The sequence below is a fragment of the Leptosomus discolor genome, chromosome 6, assembly GCF_034619465.1.
Source record: "Leptosomus discolor isolate bLepDis1 chromosome 6, bLepDis1.hap2, whole genome shotgun sequence".
NCBI lineage: Eukaryota > Metazoa > Chordata > Aves > Leptosomiformes > Leptosomidae > Leptosomus > Leptosomus discolor.
The window spans coordinates 6,821,831-6,839,264 of record NC_141396.1 but is presented as its reverse complement, the minus strand read 5'-3'; the positions used below and the strand labels follow the sequence as shown (position 1 = coordinate 6,839,264).

At 42.3% G+C, this 17,434-nt stretch overlaps 1 protein-coding gene across 1 annotated transcript in view; it reads left to right on the top strand.

Moving 5' to 3' along the window:
* The window catches only part of GRK5 (G protein-coupled receptor kinase 5), a 49,244-nt gene that overhangs the window by 15,303 nt on the left and 16,507 nt on the right, over positions 1-17,434 (top strand). Inside the window, exons 2-7 of the mRNA XM_086467409.1 lie at positions 4,076-4,176; positions 7,123-7,215; positions 10,287-10,350; positions 10,882-11,022; positions 12,151-12,341; positions 16,903-16,940. Coding sequence (XP_086323535.1) covers positions 4,076-4,176; positions 7,123-7,215; positions 10,287-10,350; positions 10,882-11,022; positions 12,151-12,341; positions 16,903-16,940 — 628 coding nt within the window. The remainder of the gene's footprint in view (positions 1-4,075; positions 4,177-7,122; positions 7,216-10,286; positions 10,351-10,881; positions 11,023-12,150; positions 12,342-16,902; positions 16,941-17,434) is intronic.

Below are 17,434 nucleotides of genomic sequence, written 5' to 3'. Positions count from 1 at the left end.
TCATAAGTAACTGAATGTCCATTTCTTGTTTCTCAGACAATCATTAATCCAATTCCTAATTGCATTCTTTTCTTAAAAATTAAACAAGAGGGCATCATAAAACTGATACGTTGCTTTGCCAGCAGAATATTTACATGAAGGTTTTCAGTTTCTGGCCATAAATGAGAAGATACAGGAGATAGGAGATTTTGATTAAAACCTGGTGAAGGTAGTTTGGACTTTCAGACATTTGTTAATGTCTGGTTGAAAAGGATAACGTGATGAGAGAAATTTTTGTTGTTGGATCAATGTAAGCACTTTTGAGCTGCCAGAATCTTGGGCCACGAATCTGTTTTCAGTTCCATCATCAGCCGTACCCTAGCCTTACTCTGTTGACTTGACTGGCATTTTTTCTGATTTACATTATTGTAAGTGAGGTCAAGAAACACTTTCTTTGCCTCCAGGAAACAGAATAGCCACTAGGGGAAATATAGGACTGTACTTGTTAAAACTACCCAGCCTTTTGTTTTGAATACAAGAAAACGTAACAGGTTTCTGCAGGTGTTTCTGAAGAGTTAGCAGAATATTCTTGGTCACACACTCAGATGTAGTGGTCTTAATCATGGTGTATGACTCTCCTAGCTGCCACAGGACATTTAATACGCTGGAAAAGGTGTCTCCGTTCCCCTGTAAAAGCTGAATTTGCTTTTACAGCCATTACCCATAATGCAGTGGGAGAACGGTGTTACTAACCATTTCATCGGGGCTGCAGAAATGTTTTGCACCTCTCCAGGGAAGAAGCAACTTTTTCTTCTGAAAGTGGCCAAAGTGTTACCTTTCGAAGCTTTCACTCTTGGGATCCAAATGCTTTTTTGTACTCATAACCTGCGCTACCTAATTGTTCTCCAGGGGAGCAAAAGCACGTTGGTGGGTTGGGTTTTGGCTTGTAATTGTTTCTGGCTTTGTTTGAACATTTGAAGGCTGTAGGTATGCACCGTACTCAAACAGGTAAAATGGCAGTCATGGTTATTTAATGAGAGCAGTGGGAGCTATGAAGGCTCAAGTTAAATCTCAGGAAGGATCATACAAAGACTCCCTAGAACTGTATGCAGAGTTGGAAAGGGTTGGGTGTGCTCCTCCCACAGATGTGGTGCAGCTGCTCTGCCCTTCACACTATGAAGTGGTCACATGTCAATAATGACACGAAATATTTTGCTGGGCCTATAAAACCTTTGGAAATGATCAACCTGTGACAAAAAGTGCAGGTTTGTTATAGAAAATGAAGTCGTCTAGTAAAGTGTTTGCACTGCATTGTAAGGCTTTAGTCCAAGTGCAGGGTGTCAGTGTATTTATGTCTTTACCTACCTTGATATTGTTAGCTTGCTCTCGATTTGTTCAGAGGAAGCAAAGCTTCAAAGGTCAGCAATGAGTGGTTTTGAAAAATCAAGTGGTGAGTGTATCTCCCACAAACTTGGAGAGAGGAATCACAGTTCGTGCCATTTTTAAATTCTTCCCACATTGTCTTACAGTTTCTTTTGCTCATTCTTCTCTCCTTTCCCTTTAAGAATTTCGTTTCTTCTTTATCAAAAAGAGTTAGCTGATGCTTTTTTTTTTCCCCAAATGTGCTTTGATCTCAGACAAAATTTGATGGAATTATTACTATAATGCATCATGGGCATGATCTTCAACACTAACCTCCAGGCAACTTACCTCCCATTGTGAAATGAATTCCCACAGGGGAATGAAGTTCCCTGGGATGAGTAAGAATCAGGTCACTCGGTCTAAATGACTAATTATGGGGTTTAGTACTTAGCTTTTGAATCCCAATTTTCGCCTATAAATGTAGAACAACTTCTAGATTTAATTAGTAGTAACTTCAATTAGAGGCCCTAGTATCGATTTTACTTAAGTGCAACTCCATTCGCGTCAGAAGACACTCCTGGTTCACAGCAGTACAAAGACTATGGAGTTCAGTGGTGTTCCTGTACCCTGTAAATCAGAAAGATGGTCGAGATAACCAGGTCTCTGAGCAGCGGACTCACACAGCCACGTACAAGCTTTGGGCTGCCGATGAGCTTGTGTACACACCCCACTGAGTATGCAGACTATAAAGTACAGGTGTCTAAGTCATGTGGTTTCTATCTGAAATCAGCTGAAATACTGCTAATCATTACACTTTGGTTTGTATCTGAATATTCCTTTAAAAGCCTTTTTTTTTTTTTTTTTCCCCTTTTTCCCCTTTTTATTTTCAGTAGTTTAAATGCAGCAGCTGTAGGACTGGAAAACAGGACTTCTGAGGTTTTTTCCTAGCTCTTTCACTGCTTCACTCTTGCCTCTACTTACTCTCTCGAACTAGAACTGGGACTTAGATTTAGTCATGGGCATCTACAGTTAGGAATTTCTGTAAGTTGTCTGCGTTACTGAGACTTGTTCTACAGTTCTCAGTTCCTGTCAACCTCAGTGGCCAATCAAGATGAGAAAATCTGGCTTTGTCTCAGTCTCTTCAGTTTTTAGATGATAATGTGGGGGCTCATCTACCTCTCAAGAAACTGTGAGACTTCTTAATTATTAGCAATATATTCTGTCTGCAATTAAAGGTGGGTGTTCCCTAGATATCTTTTGCTGAGGAAATGGAGGAATATATGGAGGAAATGTGGAAATATTTCAGTGAGGTCAAAGATATCCAGCGTGTTCTGCAGATTGTCTGTCAAGGTTGAATAGTGAGAGTGCATTACGCAGCATGCACAGACAGTTCTGTAAACCATGTTCCTATTTAAAAACATTCAAGTGGAACAAACTTACTTTTTCATGTCACAACCAGGATCATACTCACATTTCAGCAGTGGGAAGGAAAAGATAAAAGACGTAATTCAGCTCTCACCATGCTGGAGGTTTTCTGTGGCTCCACCTCTGCCCCTTCCTCTGTCCTCATTCCCAGTGTTTTTGAACTCTGCCTGCAATGCATTTCAGTGCTTGCCAAGATATCCCCAACTAAGGGTGAGTTAATGAGAACATCTGGCCAGGAATGAGTGATGATGCTCTGTGACCCACCCACTCAGCACATCTGGTGGTCGTGGCCATGGATGGGGAACCTTACTGAGTGTTAAGGCTTCTGCAAGGAAAGAGGATTTTGTCATCTATGGCTGGATTTATTGAAAATAGCCAAATCCGATTGGTTATATAAAGGGGCTTTCATGTGAACAGGAGAAATGTCTATAAATAAGTGTACACAACACACACACTCACTCCTGCACACACATGCATATATACTTTTTTATATAATTACAGTATACTGTCAATGAGTAAGAATGTGGACTGCCTAAACACTGTCTTTATAGATAATTAGTCCCAAAAGTCCTAAACTGGTTAACCATCAAGGCACACTGCAAAAGACCTCTCTTTGGAAAGGGCTTTTTGAAGGGGCTGAATGTACATTCTCTCTAAAGGGAGGAGAGGATGAAAAGAGTTTATGTGTTTGGTTGGCAGAGTTCCTTTTTGAAATTATTATTTTAAAACTGTTGGATTATTTTCGTCCTTCTAATAATGAATTAAGGTGCCCAGACACTTTTGCGAGCACCTTTTTGTATTATTTATACATAAATCAATAAATACCAATGCTCTGCTCTTGTTTTCTTTTGCTGGTAAAAAAAAAAAAAAAAAAAAAAAGAAAAAAGAAGATGGATTTTTCAGACAGCACAATGAATCATCAATGAAGTGAAAACACTGGGCAAATTCTCTTTTGTTTAGGAGAATGGCCTGTATACAGTTCAGGCCAGCACATTTTTCATGGGATGCAAGGAAGCAGTTCAAAGAATTGGCAAGGAGTGGGTCCTGCATATTCATGAGGCTGGGCAAGGAGGTGAAGGTACAGGAGAAAGCAGAAAAGCAATGTGAGGATAGAGTGGAATGTGGAGCGAGTTACCACGGTATCCTATTTTACTGCCGTTTGACGTAAAGCTCCTTTGCTTTTACACAACCGCTGGAATTGAATGGAAGCAGCTCTGGGCATAAATAATGAATGTGTCTTTTACACGGTTAAGAGAGGAGAATCTGCACCTCATCACAGAGATAATGTGCCCCTCTCTTCTCTCGCCAGTCTCCAGCCTTCGTTCCTGAAGTCAGTCAAGATCTTATCCAACAGACAGAGGAGAAACTTGAAAACAGCCCCTGCAAAGAGCTATTCTCTCACTGTACAAAGTAAGTATAACTCGATACCCAAAGATTGCAGGGCTGCAATCAGCAGCTTGTAAGGAATGTGTCAGGTAAAGAGAGACATTTCAATTTGAACCTGAAGCAGGTATCTTCAGCTTATCCTAGAGGCATAGCTGACAAGCGGTGAAGTCATTTCATCTGAACAAAATATAATAAATATTTCCATGCCATTATATACACTACACACAGGCACTTAGTGTTTCAGGTATTTGACAGAGTGTTCTAGCCAAGTAAACCAGCCATGGATTTCATGCTGTGTGAAAAGAGCTACAATGATAATGTATCCAAAGAAAACATCTCTGTTTCAAAGTGAATAAAAATTAAGTGGCTATACAGTCCATTTAGACAGAGGAATGTGCAAACTTGCTCCGCGTGGCTTTTCCAGAAAATCTTCACCAGGAGAATGGGGCTTTTTTAATGCTTTCTGTCTGTCTGTGGCGTTCAAACGAACGTGCATTATTTCATCCTTTGTCTGGGAAGAGGCTTATCAGTTTTTGTAGCGGTGAGGCGATTTGGACTATTATGCGCTAAAGCTCCAGGTATGCAATCTGCATTTGCAAACACTGACCCGAGTACGCTCACGCCAGTAGATCATAAACCAATAAAAATATGAAAAGGAGGGATCATCGCAAGCTGGCCCATGTGGTTTCTGGCTGAGCATGGTTTGTTTTCCCTGGATGATGTAATGGGGATTTGTAAAATTCGCTCCACTGTCATTCATTGTTTTGACTCATTTCATTGACCTTTTCTGTTTTCAGTTATTCTTTGCATTGGTAGGAGATGTGGGTTATTTCTGGCCTTCTCTTATAACATAACCAGTTTCCTTGCATTGGCCTGGTGTCATGTAGACACCATGTGCGTATAACTCGCACCAGTTGTGTGTGCCAGTCCCAGTGACAAAGGCAGAGCTGTGCTCGACACAACCCCCCCCGATGCCTGTTTCCAGTTCTCAAATCAGTTTGAAAGCTGACAGTTCCCTCTAAAATGCACTTTGTTGTTGCCAAAGAGGGCAACTAAAAAGCAAACAACTGCTGAAAGGCAGCTATTGTTCTTTAAAATACGTGCAGCTTTTAATTAACTGAATGGAATAGGCTAGCGTTGGACACCACTTAATTCAGGCTCGTATTCACCAACAGCCATTCCTTCATTGCAACTGAAACAGATAAATGAGCCAGGTTTGAGACCTTGTTAATAAATATGCTGGTCATTTCACATGGACTGAAATGGGGTCAAAAGGAAGTTTTAAAAATTTGCTGTTGGTATTTACTGAATGTACTGAATAATGTTAATTTTGGAAGAGTTCACAGTCAGACCAAAAAAGGGAGGCATACATACAAATGTGAAGCTTGCTGTCCTGTAGGAGCAGGAACAGGGATGAGTTTCAGACATGTCTTCATAGATAAGATCAGTCTGCAGGAGAAATGCATGTATAACTAACTTCTGCTTTGACCTTTAATATTTTGACCATCTGCTCCCACCCCCCTCCAATTTCCCCATGAATTCTGGCTTTGAATTTGGACATTTGTTAACGCTCATTAAGACTTACTTTTTATTTTATTTTGTAAGCTTGAATCCACTTAGGGGAAACCGTATGATCTGTGTCCAATCAAAGCTAATGAAGACAACAACAATTTGACTTCTGAATACTGAATGTGTTCAGTTACCTGCCTGTTCCAAATTGATGGTGCAAGAATTACCAAAAAAAATTCAAACAGCTGAGAAATTCCAAAAAATTATGGATAGTGGCTCATGAACAGGGAAGAACTATATTGAGGAGACACGTTATCCATGGTGAATTGTTCACTCAGATCTAGAACTGCCCCAGGATAAGACATAGATTATCCATTCCCAAACCAGAGTAGTTCTTCACAGAGGATTTTTTCCTCCAGCAAAATCTGGACCAGTGTCTGTATACTCTTAGATACAAACACAAAGTGTCTGAAAAATGACCACAAGAAATGAGTATTTCTGTCTTGGTGGATATGGACACAAAGTGGTCATTTTTCACCCAAAACCATGTTTTGTCCCCACCAATGCTGCCAGCAGAGCTGGATGCAGTGGCCCCCAGTAAGCAAGGCAAGAACCAAAACCAGCAGGTCAGCAACCCCCTGTTAAACAGCATGACCACCTTCATCTCAGGCAGCTCTCAGCCCATCTTTTCTTAGCTCTGAACTCCTGGCCTTTCTTATGGGATGTCTGTTGGTCTCTGGCTGCTTGTTGCCTGTCACGAGCAACATCTTTATTTCTCACATTTGCAGACTGGACTTTTTATTCCTTTACTCCTTTGATTATGCAAAAGACTTGTACATCCACTGTGCAAGCCCCAAAATTCTTTTCTTGATCCAGAAACAAATCCGCATCCCTGTTCAGACTTTCTTTCCTCTGCTTTACTCTACAAAGCACAGAGCTGTTAGGAAAAGCCCTGTGACTTTAATCACAGTTACTACTTCTTCTGTATAGCAGGAATTGAAATGGATTTTTTTTTTCCTCAAAATAACACTTCTGATGGTCCCTCTTTAACAGAAATGGGCTTCAGCCAGAAATTTTCAGTCCAGATGTAAACATCCCCCAAAGTTCAGGAGCTCAGTTCCTCAGGGTGTTGTGTTAATTTTCTAACAGAAGCGAAGACGTTTGTTGTCTAGTGACTAACAGCCTTTGTAAAAGTCCATTGAAGCCGGTGGGAGACGCCCTGTTAATTTTCAGCAAGCATAACCAGTACATATTACTATTCAGCTTGTATAAGGCCTCTTGTTATGAAACATATCACTTTGTTCCTAGATTGAAAACGTGGGTAAAATAAAGTACAAAATAAAGTAGAAGTAAAATGATCCTAACGTACAAGAAGTCTGGGTTTTCTCCTTTTGCTTCGTTTCTCTTTTGCTCCAAGTTCAGGATTATAAAATGCTTATATATCCTTTTCATCTGAGATAGATCTGTCCTTGACCACCTCAGTGGGGAACCATTCCAAGAATACCTAAACAGCATGTACTTCGACAGGTTTCTCCAGTGGAAGTGGCTGGAAAGGTAAGTGCCACAATTTTTTTTTATTATTATTAAAAATGAATACAAAAGGTTTGTTTTCACTGTCCATACAAAGTCTGTAGAACACGCTCAAAATCTGGCAGCAGAGATAGTAGTTTGCTCCCTTTGCCTTCACAATAAAAACAGTTTGGCCTTTCTTCAGCATTACCAGTGCCCCATTCTAATGTTTGCCATTTATAGCCCTCTCTGTGCAGTGATTCTCTCCCTCCTTTCACTGCTGACCTTCAGGGAGGCCCATCAAGACTCATTCCCCATTTCGCTGAGCTGTACTCCAGGGAAGCTCTCCCAGAGAGCTCCAGGAAGGCTTTCCTCATTCTAGCCTTTGGTTTTAAGTGTTTGTTGTTAGAAGGTTCAAGAAGAGGTAATGGCTTTAGCCACAGGAAGATGCCACATAGAAAAGTCATGGTTGTGTTGGCATTAGACTCAATTTAACCATGAGCTGAATCTCCAGCTGTGACCATCCAATGAGTGCGATTGTTGTCCGGGATAAGGATGGTGCTCCTTCATCCTCCAGGAGTGTGCTTACACACATAAATACTCCTCAGCCGCTCCCTTCTCTCTTTAGGGACATCTCAGTCCTGTAGGTGACATGCTCCAGCAAGCAGCTTGAGCACCTTTTTTGCACAGTATAGGAAAAGACCTACAGCCTATAAAAAAAGTAGGAATTCAAATCTCCTGTGGTCTAAGAAACGTCTGTGCCCAATTTCACTGCAGGCCCTGTCGCCACGAGCTGCTCGTGGCACAGCTTGAAGGACACATTGCACGTTTTTATAACTTGCCCTTGTGCTCCTGTAATGCTAAACGTAAGATACGCATCCAGTCTCTGACTTTTGCATTTGCAAACACCATGCCCAAGCAAGACTGAAACAGATGCTGCTCTCTAGGGTAGTAAAGAATAAAACAGAAATCCAGCCCAAAACACCAGGGAGCCAGTTTTGGCCTCTAAAGCTCAACTGTTTGGCCATTTAATGGTGTTAGGTCCATTAGGCACATTAGGTATGATTAAAGTACATTCAGCAACTTCAGTTGTCTTTCTGTTTAGTTACGATCTAAATATGGTGACTTTTTGTCTGGATCAGTTATCACTATTATTAAATCACTGTAAACAGTTAAAAATACGGCATAGAGGTCCTGACACCATATTTATTGGCATTTCTAAGCACGTTTAATAACCAGGCAGCCTTAGTGGGTATTAATTTGTAAGGAAAGGGGCATCTGCCTTCTCCTTGTCAGTGAGGGCTGTAGCAGATGTAGACTGCTGGGTAACAGTGACCTTGAGTTGAGAGAAGCCCTGGGTTCCACAAATGGAATTAATTACGGCAGATGAGTTAGGGCCAGATCCATGAGCGGTGTGTATCAGCATGATGCCTCGGAGATCAAAGGAGCTGTGCCAGTTCCTCTCCCTGGAAAGCTACAAAGCTTCTTCACAAGAGGGAAGCGAAGCAGTGGGCAGAGGGGAGAGCCATTTCATGCCAAGGCATCTCCACATGCCATCTTTACTGAATCCAGCATTTACTCTTCCATTTCAATTTTAAAAAGTCAGATGATTCATCTCTAGCCAGGCTATTTCCTATCTATTTTCACATTTGGGAGAAGGAATTTTCTGAAATGCTTTGAGGATTTTTCTTTTTTCCATTCCCCCAACAAATGTGAATAGCTATTGGATATGCCTGGCTTAAGAAGCTGGGAGAACTGTTTTTAGGATTAGCAAAGAGGTGTTAGTAGCACAGAGTGATCAACAGCTCCTTCTGGCAGTCTGCTGGCTCCAACGGAGGAGTCATATAGTCCATTTACTCCAGGGACATTGCTGAGCATGTAGTTATCACTGCTAATTGTTGCTTTTAACCCCAACAGCATTTGCAGTATCCTCACTGAGGCCTCAAAATAGCATCTTTTCCTCTTCTATTTTTGGCCTTCTGCATATTTTTCTTCCCCCACTTTTAAAAACAAGAATGAACACAAATGTAACGATTCACTTTAACATTTACTCCTTATTGTCATCAGCCTCATCATCACTGTTGTGGGAAGAACCACGTTATTGTGCTTCCTCTGCCTACTGGCTGCCCGCCAGAGGCAAAGCAAGCTGGTAGGAATATTCATATCGACAGCTAATATAATTGTAAAACTCCAGTGATGGAGTGGTGGACACAAAATCGGGTCTCTCTGAATCTAGAGTTCTCCTTTGGCCACGTTTTAGGGTAACAAAGTATAAGTTAGATGTAGGGTGGAGCCATTTTGGTAAAGCAGAATTTTGTGGGAATCCTGTGAGATCATATAGTGACCATGTCTAGTGATCGTTAGGGAGCACTCTGCCCTCAGAAAGAAAGACAGACTTATTTAACCCTTAATTTGGCCCTTGAAAGGAAAGGGATGCTTTTCCTGCCCTCTTGCCCGTGATGCTCACCCAGGCAGCAGGTATCCCAGGCGGGGCTGGATGGGCTTGGAGCTTGGATTCCTACGCTCCCTTCCTGCAAACGGCACCCAAACCCACCACACTGGTTCCCAGGGTTGTTTCTTTCCTTGTTTCACATCAGTCTCCTGTTTTGTTTGAGGTCAAGACACCAGAAATATTTTCTGGTGGATTGAATTTTGGATCTCTTTTTCTCATCTTGAAGACCAAGCAAAGCAATAAAGTGTTAGCCCAGCACTACCCTTAAAAAAAATCCTATATATCATGAGAATTAATATCTTGTTGGAAGCTCTCAGGCCTCGCCTTTGCTTAACAAAGGCCAAAGCTATGTAATGGAGATTCAGAACCCTCCTTGGTCTTAAGATGCTAGCAGAAATTATACTGATGACTCACTAATGTGTTGTATTTTATTACAGCTTAATATGTTGGAATTGAAAAGTTCAAGCCATACATAGTATTGAAGTAATGTAATTACATAATTATATATTATATTCTATAATATGATTACCTTGAAATAATGTGATTATATAATATTTATCTATTTTGCTTTTCAAAAGTATGCTCTGAAATAAATAAATCACAGTGAGTGCATTAAATGTAGTGTGTCTCTTTTTTTTTTTTTTTTAATTTCCTTTTCTTCCAGGCAACCAGTAACAAAAAACACGTTTCGGCAGTACAGGGTACTAGGGAAAGGCGGCTTTGGGGAGGTGAGTGATTCTGAGTTTCTGTTACAAGTGCTTCTTACTTCTGAGGCACTGCAGGTTACAGGAGCCTGATTCGACAGAGGCTGATTTTCATTAATTGCTGACCGTTTTATTTAACCTCTCCTGACACTGTAATGTCAAAAGGACACTTTTGAGGATTACTTCGTGTTGCATTCACAGTGGAATTAGGGTCACACCCTTATTTGTGTTTTACTGATGGCTCGAGGTCACTGCCTAGGCAGCAGAGTCAGAGGAGGCGCGGACAGGCTTCAGCTGAGCAGATTACAATCTGCACAGACAAAAGGAGGTGGGATAGGAAGCAGGCGGAGGAAAGTGAAATAATTAAACCAGTATTACCCAGCAGGTTTGGAAACAGTGGTGGGTTCCCCAGCTGCCCCCGCCTATGCCTTATTCGCTCTGCCGCCGTCTCTAACCTTAAAAGGACTAAATCAGATCAGATCGCGAGGAGTAAAGTGCAACCCAGACACAGCGTTTGCTTCGATTTACCCAGCAATTGTTCTCGTTAATTCGCAGGTCTGCGCTTGCCAAGTCCGAGCGACGGGGAAGATGTACGCCTGCAAGAGATTAGAGAAGAAGAGAATAAAAAAGAGGAAAGGCGAATCCATGGCACTAAATGAAAAGCAGATTTTAGAAAAAGTCAATAGTCAGTTTGTAGTGAGTATTGAACTCCTTAGAGCTCAGCTCCCTGCTCACCTGCTGAGCACTGTTCTTGGTGAATCTGATGTCTCTTCCAGCTCCTGCTACAGGAGAGGTGCCAGCAGCTGACTGCCTTCACTTTGCACCTTAGTCCGCCTCCATGCCCCTTTGCTGAGTCTCATTTTAGTCTCCCGTCTGTGAGAAATGCACCAACGAAGGTGCCTGTTCCTACCATGGGAACATGATGCATTTTACAGCCTTGACTTGCATCAGGGCTGCAACAGGCTGAGCTATTTTTATCCAGCGTGATTACCTGAATTCCCAATGTCTGGGAGAAAGGAGCTTGGAGGAGGCTGAAGGAGATTCAACCCAAATAGATCAGAAGAGATTGGCTAGTAGCAGCATCTAGCCAGTGATGTGGAGCTGGTCTGCCTGACGTAGGGCTTTCCTGAGTCGTGCCAGCTCTTACGTCTTTAGAAACTTGCCTTAGATTTTTTTTTTTAAAAAAAGATGTTATCTCAGCATCTGTCACGTTCTTCATACTTATTTTAGGAAACACAGTGAATACAACAGATGCAAGATGTTTGCTTACCTCTGGCAGAGGCAAAGACGATGGACATGTTTAAAAGTGATGGGTACCTTTTGGCTTGTCTGATTGTTCCTGGGGCACCCGCCAGAGCCTCGCAGGGGTGATCCTGACCTTCATGCCTCAGTGACGGTCTGTCGGCCACCACAGGACTGGGCTATCTGAGCCTTCCTGGCAACCTACTGAGATGACAGTTTTTTTGAGAGCTACCCAGCAAAACAGTGCAGAGGGAGGTGTAGATTCCCTTAATTATTAAGATTTCTCTTACATGGAAAACTATGCCTGGAATTAGTATGTTTGTCCAGCCCGTGAGGCTATCTGAGCATTAACCTTGAGGGTTTCCGGTGATGAGTAGGCTGGATTCAACAAATTAATCTATAAAATCCTCACATCTGGGTTTTTTTCTGTATTTTTAAAATGTATGTTGTAATAAGGCCCATATCAAATTCAGTCAATGTATTTTTTTTCCCTTTTCTAGAGAAAGTCCTTAATGAAAAGTTAGTGCTTTCTTCTTGGCAGCTAACGGAACTGTCACGACTATGCTACAAATGTTTTTCTAGGTCAATTTAGCCTATGCCTATGAAACAAAGGATGCACTGTGTTTAGTTCTGACCATAATGAATGGAGGCGACCTGAAGTTTCATATCTACAACATGGGAAACCCAGGCTTTGAGGAGGAAAGAGCTCTGTTTTATGCAGCGGAGATTCTCTGTGGCTTAGAAGACCTGCACAGAGAAAATACTGTGTACAGGTAAGCACTCTAGAGTCTTAGGCCGTCTTTTCTGGGTAGAAAAAAATTGCCTGCATCCTCCCTGCTCCCTGTGGTGTGCAGCTTAAATGCCTTAGTGCTTCAGCTGAAATTTCACAGAGCCCTGTACGAATACAGTATGATTCACTAATCATGGAAGGAAGCAGTTGCTTCACTAAATACATCCTGTCTAAATTATACAGAACTAACACAAAGCTCCCCAAACCCTACCTCCGTGTGCACTGGGTGACATAAGAAGATGATGAAAGTTCCTTTAAAGGGATTTCTTTAAGGAAACTAGTTTCTAGTTGGTATGAAATGGAGATCGTTTCTATTCAAGCCTCCACTTTAATCAGTTAGATTATCTTGCATTAGGGGCTGTAGCACGTCAGATGTGGAAGAACCATCTCCCCGTTCCCAGAGGGAGCACAACGAGCGCAAGAGGGTGTCTGGGACACAGGGCATGGATTTACTCTCTAGGACATGAACTAGTTTGATGAGCTACGTTGGAGCGTGATGGCCGTAGCGTGCCAGCCCTGGAAGGAGGCACATTCACAGCCACGCCAGGGAGGCGTCCTGCTGGCAGCATCCCACCCGCTGCGGGTGCAGCCAGCGGGCAGGGTGCTGCCCGGCACAGTGACAGGCAGCCAGCTCCCAGAAGGACAAATTTCAAGCTCTCAGATCCCAGTCTGGCTTACAGCTCTGTACAAGCGCTTTTCCAGGGCATCGTAGGGTTTACTTGCTGGATAAGCAGGGTGATTGCAGACAGAGTTCTTCTGACTCCGTGAGGATTTATTTTTTTTAATCAACCACCAATATAGTTGTAAACAACATTTAATGTTTGTCTTCATCATCCCAGCTTGTGAAATCATTATTGCTGGCATTCACAGCAGAAGAGGTCCTGTAAATTGACGAAAGAACTTCCAAGGACAATGATTAATAGACAATAATATGCTATTTTTAAAAACTAAGCCACACTTTAAATCATTTGATATGCCCATGTGTAATAGGCATTATGTGTATGCTTGTATACATATAAAATTACAATATTGTTGTTCCTTGGAGGAGATCTGTAGCAAACTGCCACTTGGTTGCCTCACTGTGACTCAGATCTTGCTAGCTGGCACAAGGAGGACAGACAGATAACACGCTGATTTAGTTGGCTCTGGCCCAAGAAGGAGATTTTTTTTCCCCAAGGAACAAAATGGAATTAAGTGTTTAATGTCAACTGAAAAATCAAATAATGAGTGACGTGTCTGGTTTCCCTTTTCTTTAAAAAACATCCTACCACATTCAAAGAAATTTTAGGAGTCATTATAGTGTTTCTTTAAAAAGTACTAGATCACAAGCATACTTTATTGATGAAAATGACTGGTACATCCATAACATGGTTGGTAAAATGCCATCCTAATTGCACTTTCTAATAAAACAAATTAGATCTGGCCATCTAAAATAGTACGTGGCTCTGAGAGAAATGTCATCCTACTTCCTTAAGCAGTTGTTTTCATGTTCCTCTTAAAAGAGCTGCTAGTTTACAGCTCAGATGGCACATTCATTTAGGCAATGAATGATATTATATCCTTGTAGGTGACATTTTCTAGCAGTATTTTAGGAGCATCTGCAGAGACCCCTAATTTGTAATACCGCAGCATGTTTTGGGACCCCTGAGAAGTGCTATATAGGCCAATAAAATATAGCAGCTAAATGCTGCCTCTTTCTCAAGGTGAATAATTCATCACAAAACACTTTTTCCTCAGACTTAATTTCATTTTCTACGAACAAAATGCTTCTGAGTAAATCACAACATCGGAAAATACATCCCCATCTCACGGGCCGGTGACGCACGCTGCAGACATGACCTGCGAGAACAACCAGGCTCAGAGGCAGATTTATCTGATCCAGAATTCCCTTGCCAAACATGGCACTTCTGTTACATTTCTCAACTGCATCATGTTAGTAAAGGTCAACGGGTTGATTGTTCATGGAAAGCAAACATAAAAAAGCTGCTGTTTCTCCTTGAATTATTTATATATAAAATATATTTTATTATAGGTATAATTTAATATATATAAAATTTATTTTTATATATCAAAATTTTTTATATATATACATTATAGCCATGCCTGGAAGCTCCAGTCACCATCAAGGTCACATTGTCCTAGTCATTACACAAATATACAGTAAAGCCTTGTCCACCATGATTAATTGAGTTGTTTATGCTGTCCTGTACCGCCAAACAATGTACCATCGCCTTTCCAGCGTGGGCACATTGCCAGCAGCGGCTGTTTCAGTATATTTAGGCAAGGCTAGTTTACATACGAGGAGCAGTACCATCGGGAAGCAGCCTCACATGTAACTGTGTCCACTGGGGAGTTTTGTTTCTCCTAGACATTTCAGTACAAGAACCACGTTCCTCCTTGGCCCTTGGAAGTGCTGGCCATGCAAAGAAGCCAGCCTTGATACTGAGGAACCAGAAATCTGAAATTGGAAATGACAACTGATGTCTGGGGCGAAGGAAAGCCTGGTCTAGTTGCCCTAAATCGCAGAGGACTGTAAGGACCGAACTGCTGTTCTCAAGAGTCCTCGTGGTCTCTCTCATTTTCTCATTCAAAGACATTTCCTGACTTGCACGCAGGATTCTTGTCATTTGGCCACAGTTACAGCTTTAGGTGGGACTAATGACTGCTGGAGCGGAAGATGAAGTAACTAATGAAGTCTGAGTTGTTCAAGGAAACAGTTCTTAAGGGATTTGGAATAAATTTTCAAAAATAAATAGGAAATGCTCTCAACTATGTTGCTCCAGCATTGGAAACCTGCTGATAGGGAGGGAAAGCCCACGGTGGTATGTTGAACAAAGTCACAGCTTCTCCTCATCATTCAGCTGCCCTTCACGTATTTCAGTATTGTTTGTTTGAAAAGTAGGTTTGGTACCACTGGTTTATCTTGAGAGGTCAAGAGGGTCTGAAACAAGCAAGAAGAGGAGATTGTTCACAGCGCTCTATGCTCTTGCTTGAAATAATAAATAAAAACAAGACAAGTTTTGAAATTTTGATCTCAGCATTGTCAAAACTATCAAACACCCCTCTCCATTCACAGGAAAAACCACAACCCCGGAGCGGTACAGCTCAAGACGCAGGCCGGGCTCCTGCACAGACTGTGCAATGCACTGATCTCGAGGGTTTCTCTTGCATGCCCCCCGCTCTTTGCTCTTCGAAAAGAAATGTGTCTTGCTGGGAAGCTAACAGAATCAAGCTGCTTCGCAAAGGCAAGGAGGCCTTAAGAAAAGACGAGGCCAAGCACTTCTTGGGTTTGCACCAGGCTAAACGCTGTGTTTCAGTAGGAATCGATCAGATAAAAGTCAGGGCACGATGTTGTGAACTGCGGCGATATGTTTTTCCCTGCCTCGCCCGGCCGTGCTGGTGCCTCATTCGGGCTCCTGAGCCAGCACAGCCTGCTCCCGTCACACAGCCCTCCTGGGATGCTCCCTGCCCAGCACGTCCCCGCCTTCCCTCCAGGTCCCGTCCCATGCAGGCTGGCTTCACTCCCATTCTGCGCTAGCAGCAGGCTGTGCTCCGTCCCTGCTCGGCAGCACGGGGAGAACGGGAAGGAGCCCGCCTGGCTCCCACCCCGCCAGCAGCCCGCCAGGAACGGCCGCGGCGGCTGCAAGGCTGTGCTCAGCCTCCAGGTTTGGAAGACAGCCTTGGTCGAGCGAGGGGGCTTGAGCGTGGCTCATCTCAGCAGCATCTACAAGCAGCAACTGGTGGAGCGGGTTTGGTGCAGACAAACCTTCCAGAAGAATGACCTGCCAAGGCTTTGCTAAACATGTGAAAACTGAGATTATTTTTTTCAGAAGGTTATAACTTGGCCAGATTTGGGAAATATTTTTTTTTCACAGGAGCAGTGAAAGACACAGCTTTGACATCAGAGTGACCACCTTGCCAATTTTCATGGCATTGCTCCAAACCACACAGGCACTAGAGTTTAACAAATGTTTGTAAGAAGAATTTTAATTTGGGCACAGCCTTCCCCGCCCCTCTGCCCCCCATTTTCCAAACTCACTGAAATTATTACACATGTGCACAAGTGCATGTACGCATATTCACCTATTTGGTCTGAGTCAGAGACCAGGACTAGAAAACTTGAGCCCAACAGATTGCTACTTCCATTTTCATATGCAAATAAAATATTTTAAGATTTAAAATATTTTTCTTTTTAACAAGCATTTTTATAAAAGAAAGTCTCACAGAGATTTAACAACACACAGGACTATAGGGTTTGGTTTGCAGGGCTTACTGGACTAGATGGATGAGTCCATTATAAGAGTGGATTAGGAACTAAAAGCTTGGCTTAGTGAAAAAATGTAACTCTAGTTTAGAAAAAGACATATGGTTTCAGTCTATCTGTGAAGTGAGTTGTAGAAAGTTGTATTGGTTTCATGAGTTCCTTGCTGTTTGAGTTGACATTCAATTGGTTTATTACTAGTAATAAATGCACTCACACACTGTCGTATGGTTATGTTATCAAAACCAGCTTCATACAAATAACTGCTATCTTTCATTTTTAGAGATCTGAAGCCAGAAAATATCCTGCTGGATGATTATGGTAAGTCTCAGAGGTTTACAGAGGTGCTTTCACAGGAAAGTAGATTAAGTTAGTTTTAGGATATATATTGCACAAAGACAAATAATGCTCTGAAGTGACTAAGAGGCTCAGCATACACTAATTCTCCTGTCTTGGGGTGGGTGAAGTGCTGAAGCTCACCACAGGGATGGAATGAAGCAGCCGTGCTGCTCAGCAGGGTCTGTTCTCAAGAGCATGGCTTTGCTGGGGGTGTCTGCCTTTTTTCATTGTGTTTCCATCCTTATTGTTGCAAGGCTGACACAACACAAAGGAAGCTGGGATTTCTAAATCTGTGCTTCCTGCTCCATTTTCAAAAGTACTTTCATCCTTTGCTGAGCCAACTCTTGTTTTATGCAAACCCAGGTACCCATTTGTTGCTGAAGGCAGCGATAATCGAATCTCATGTGGACTTACAGACCAGATGTAGCCCCTTCATCCATCAGAGAGTTATAGAATTATGTCAGCTCGTCCATCCC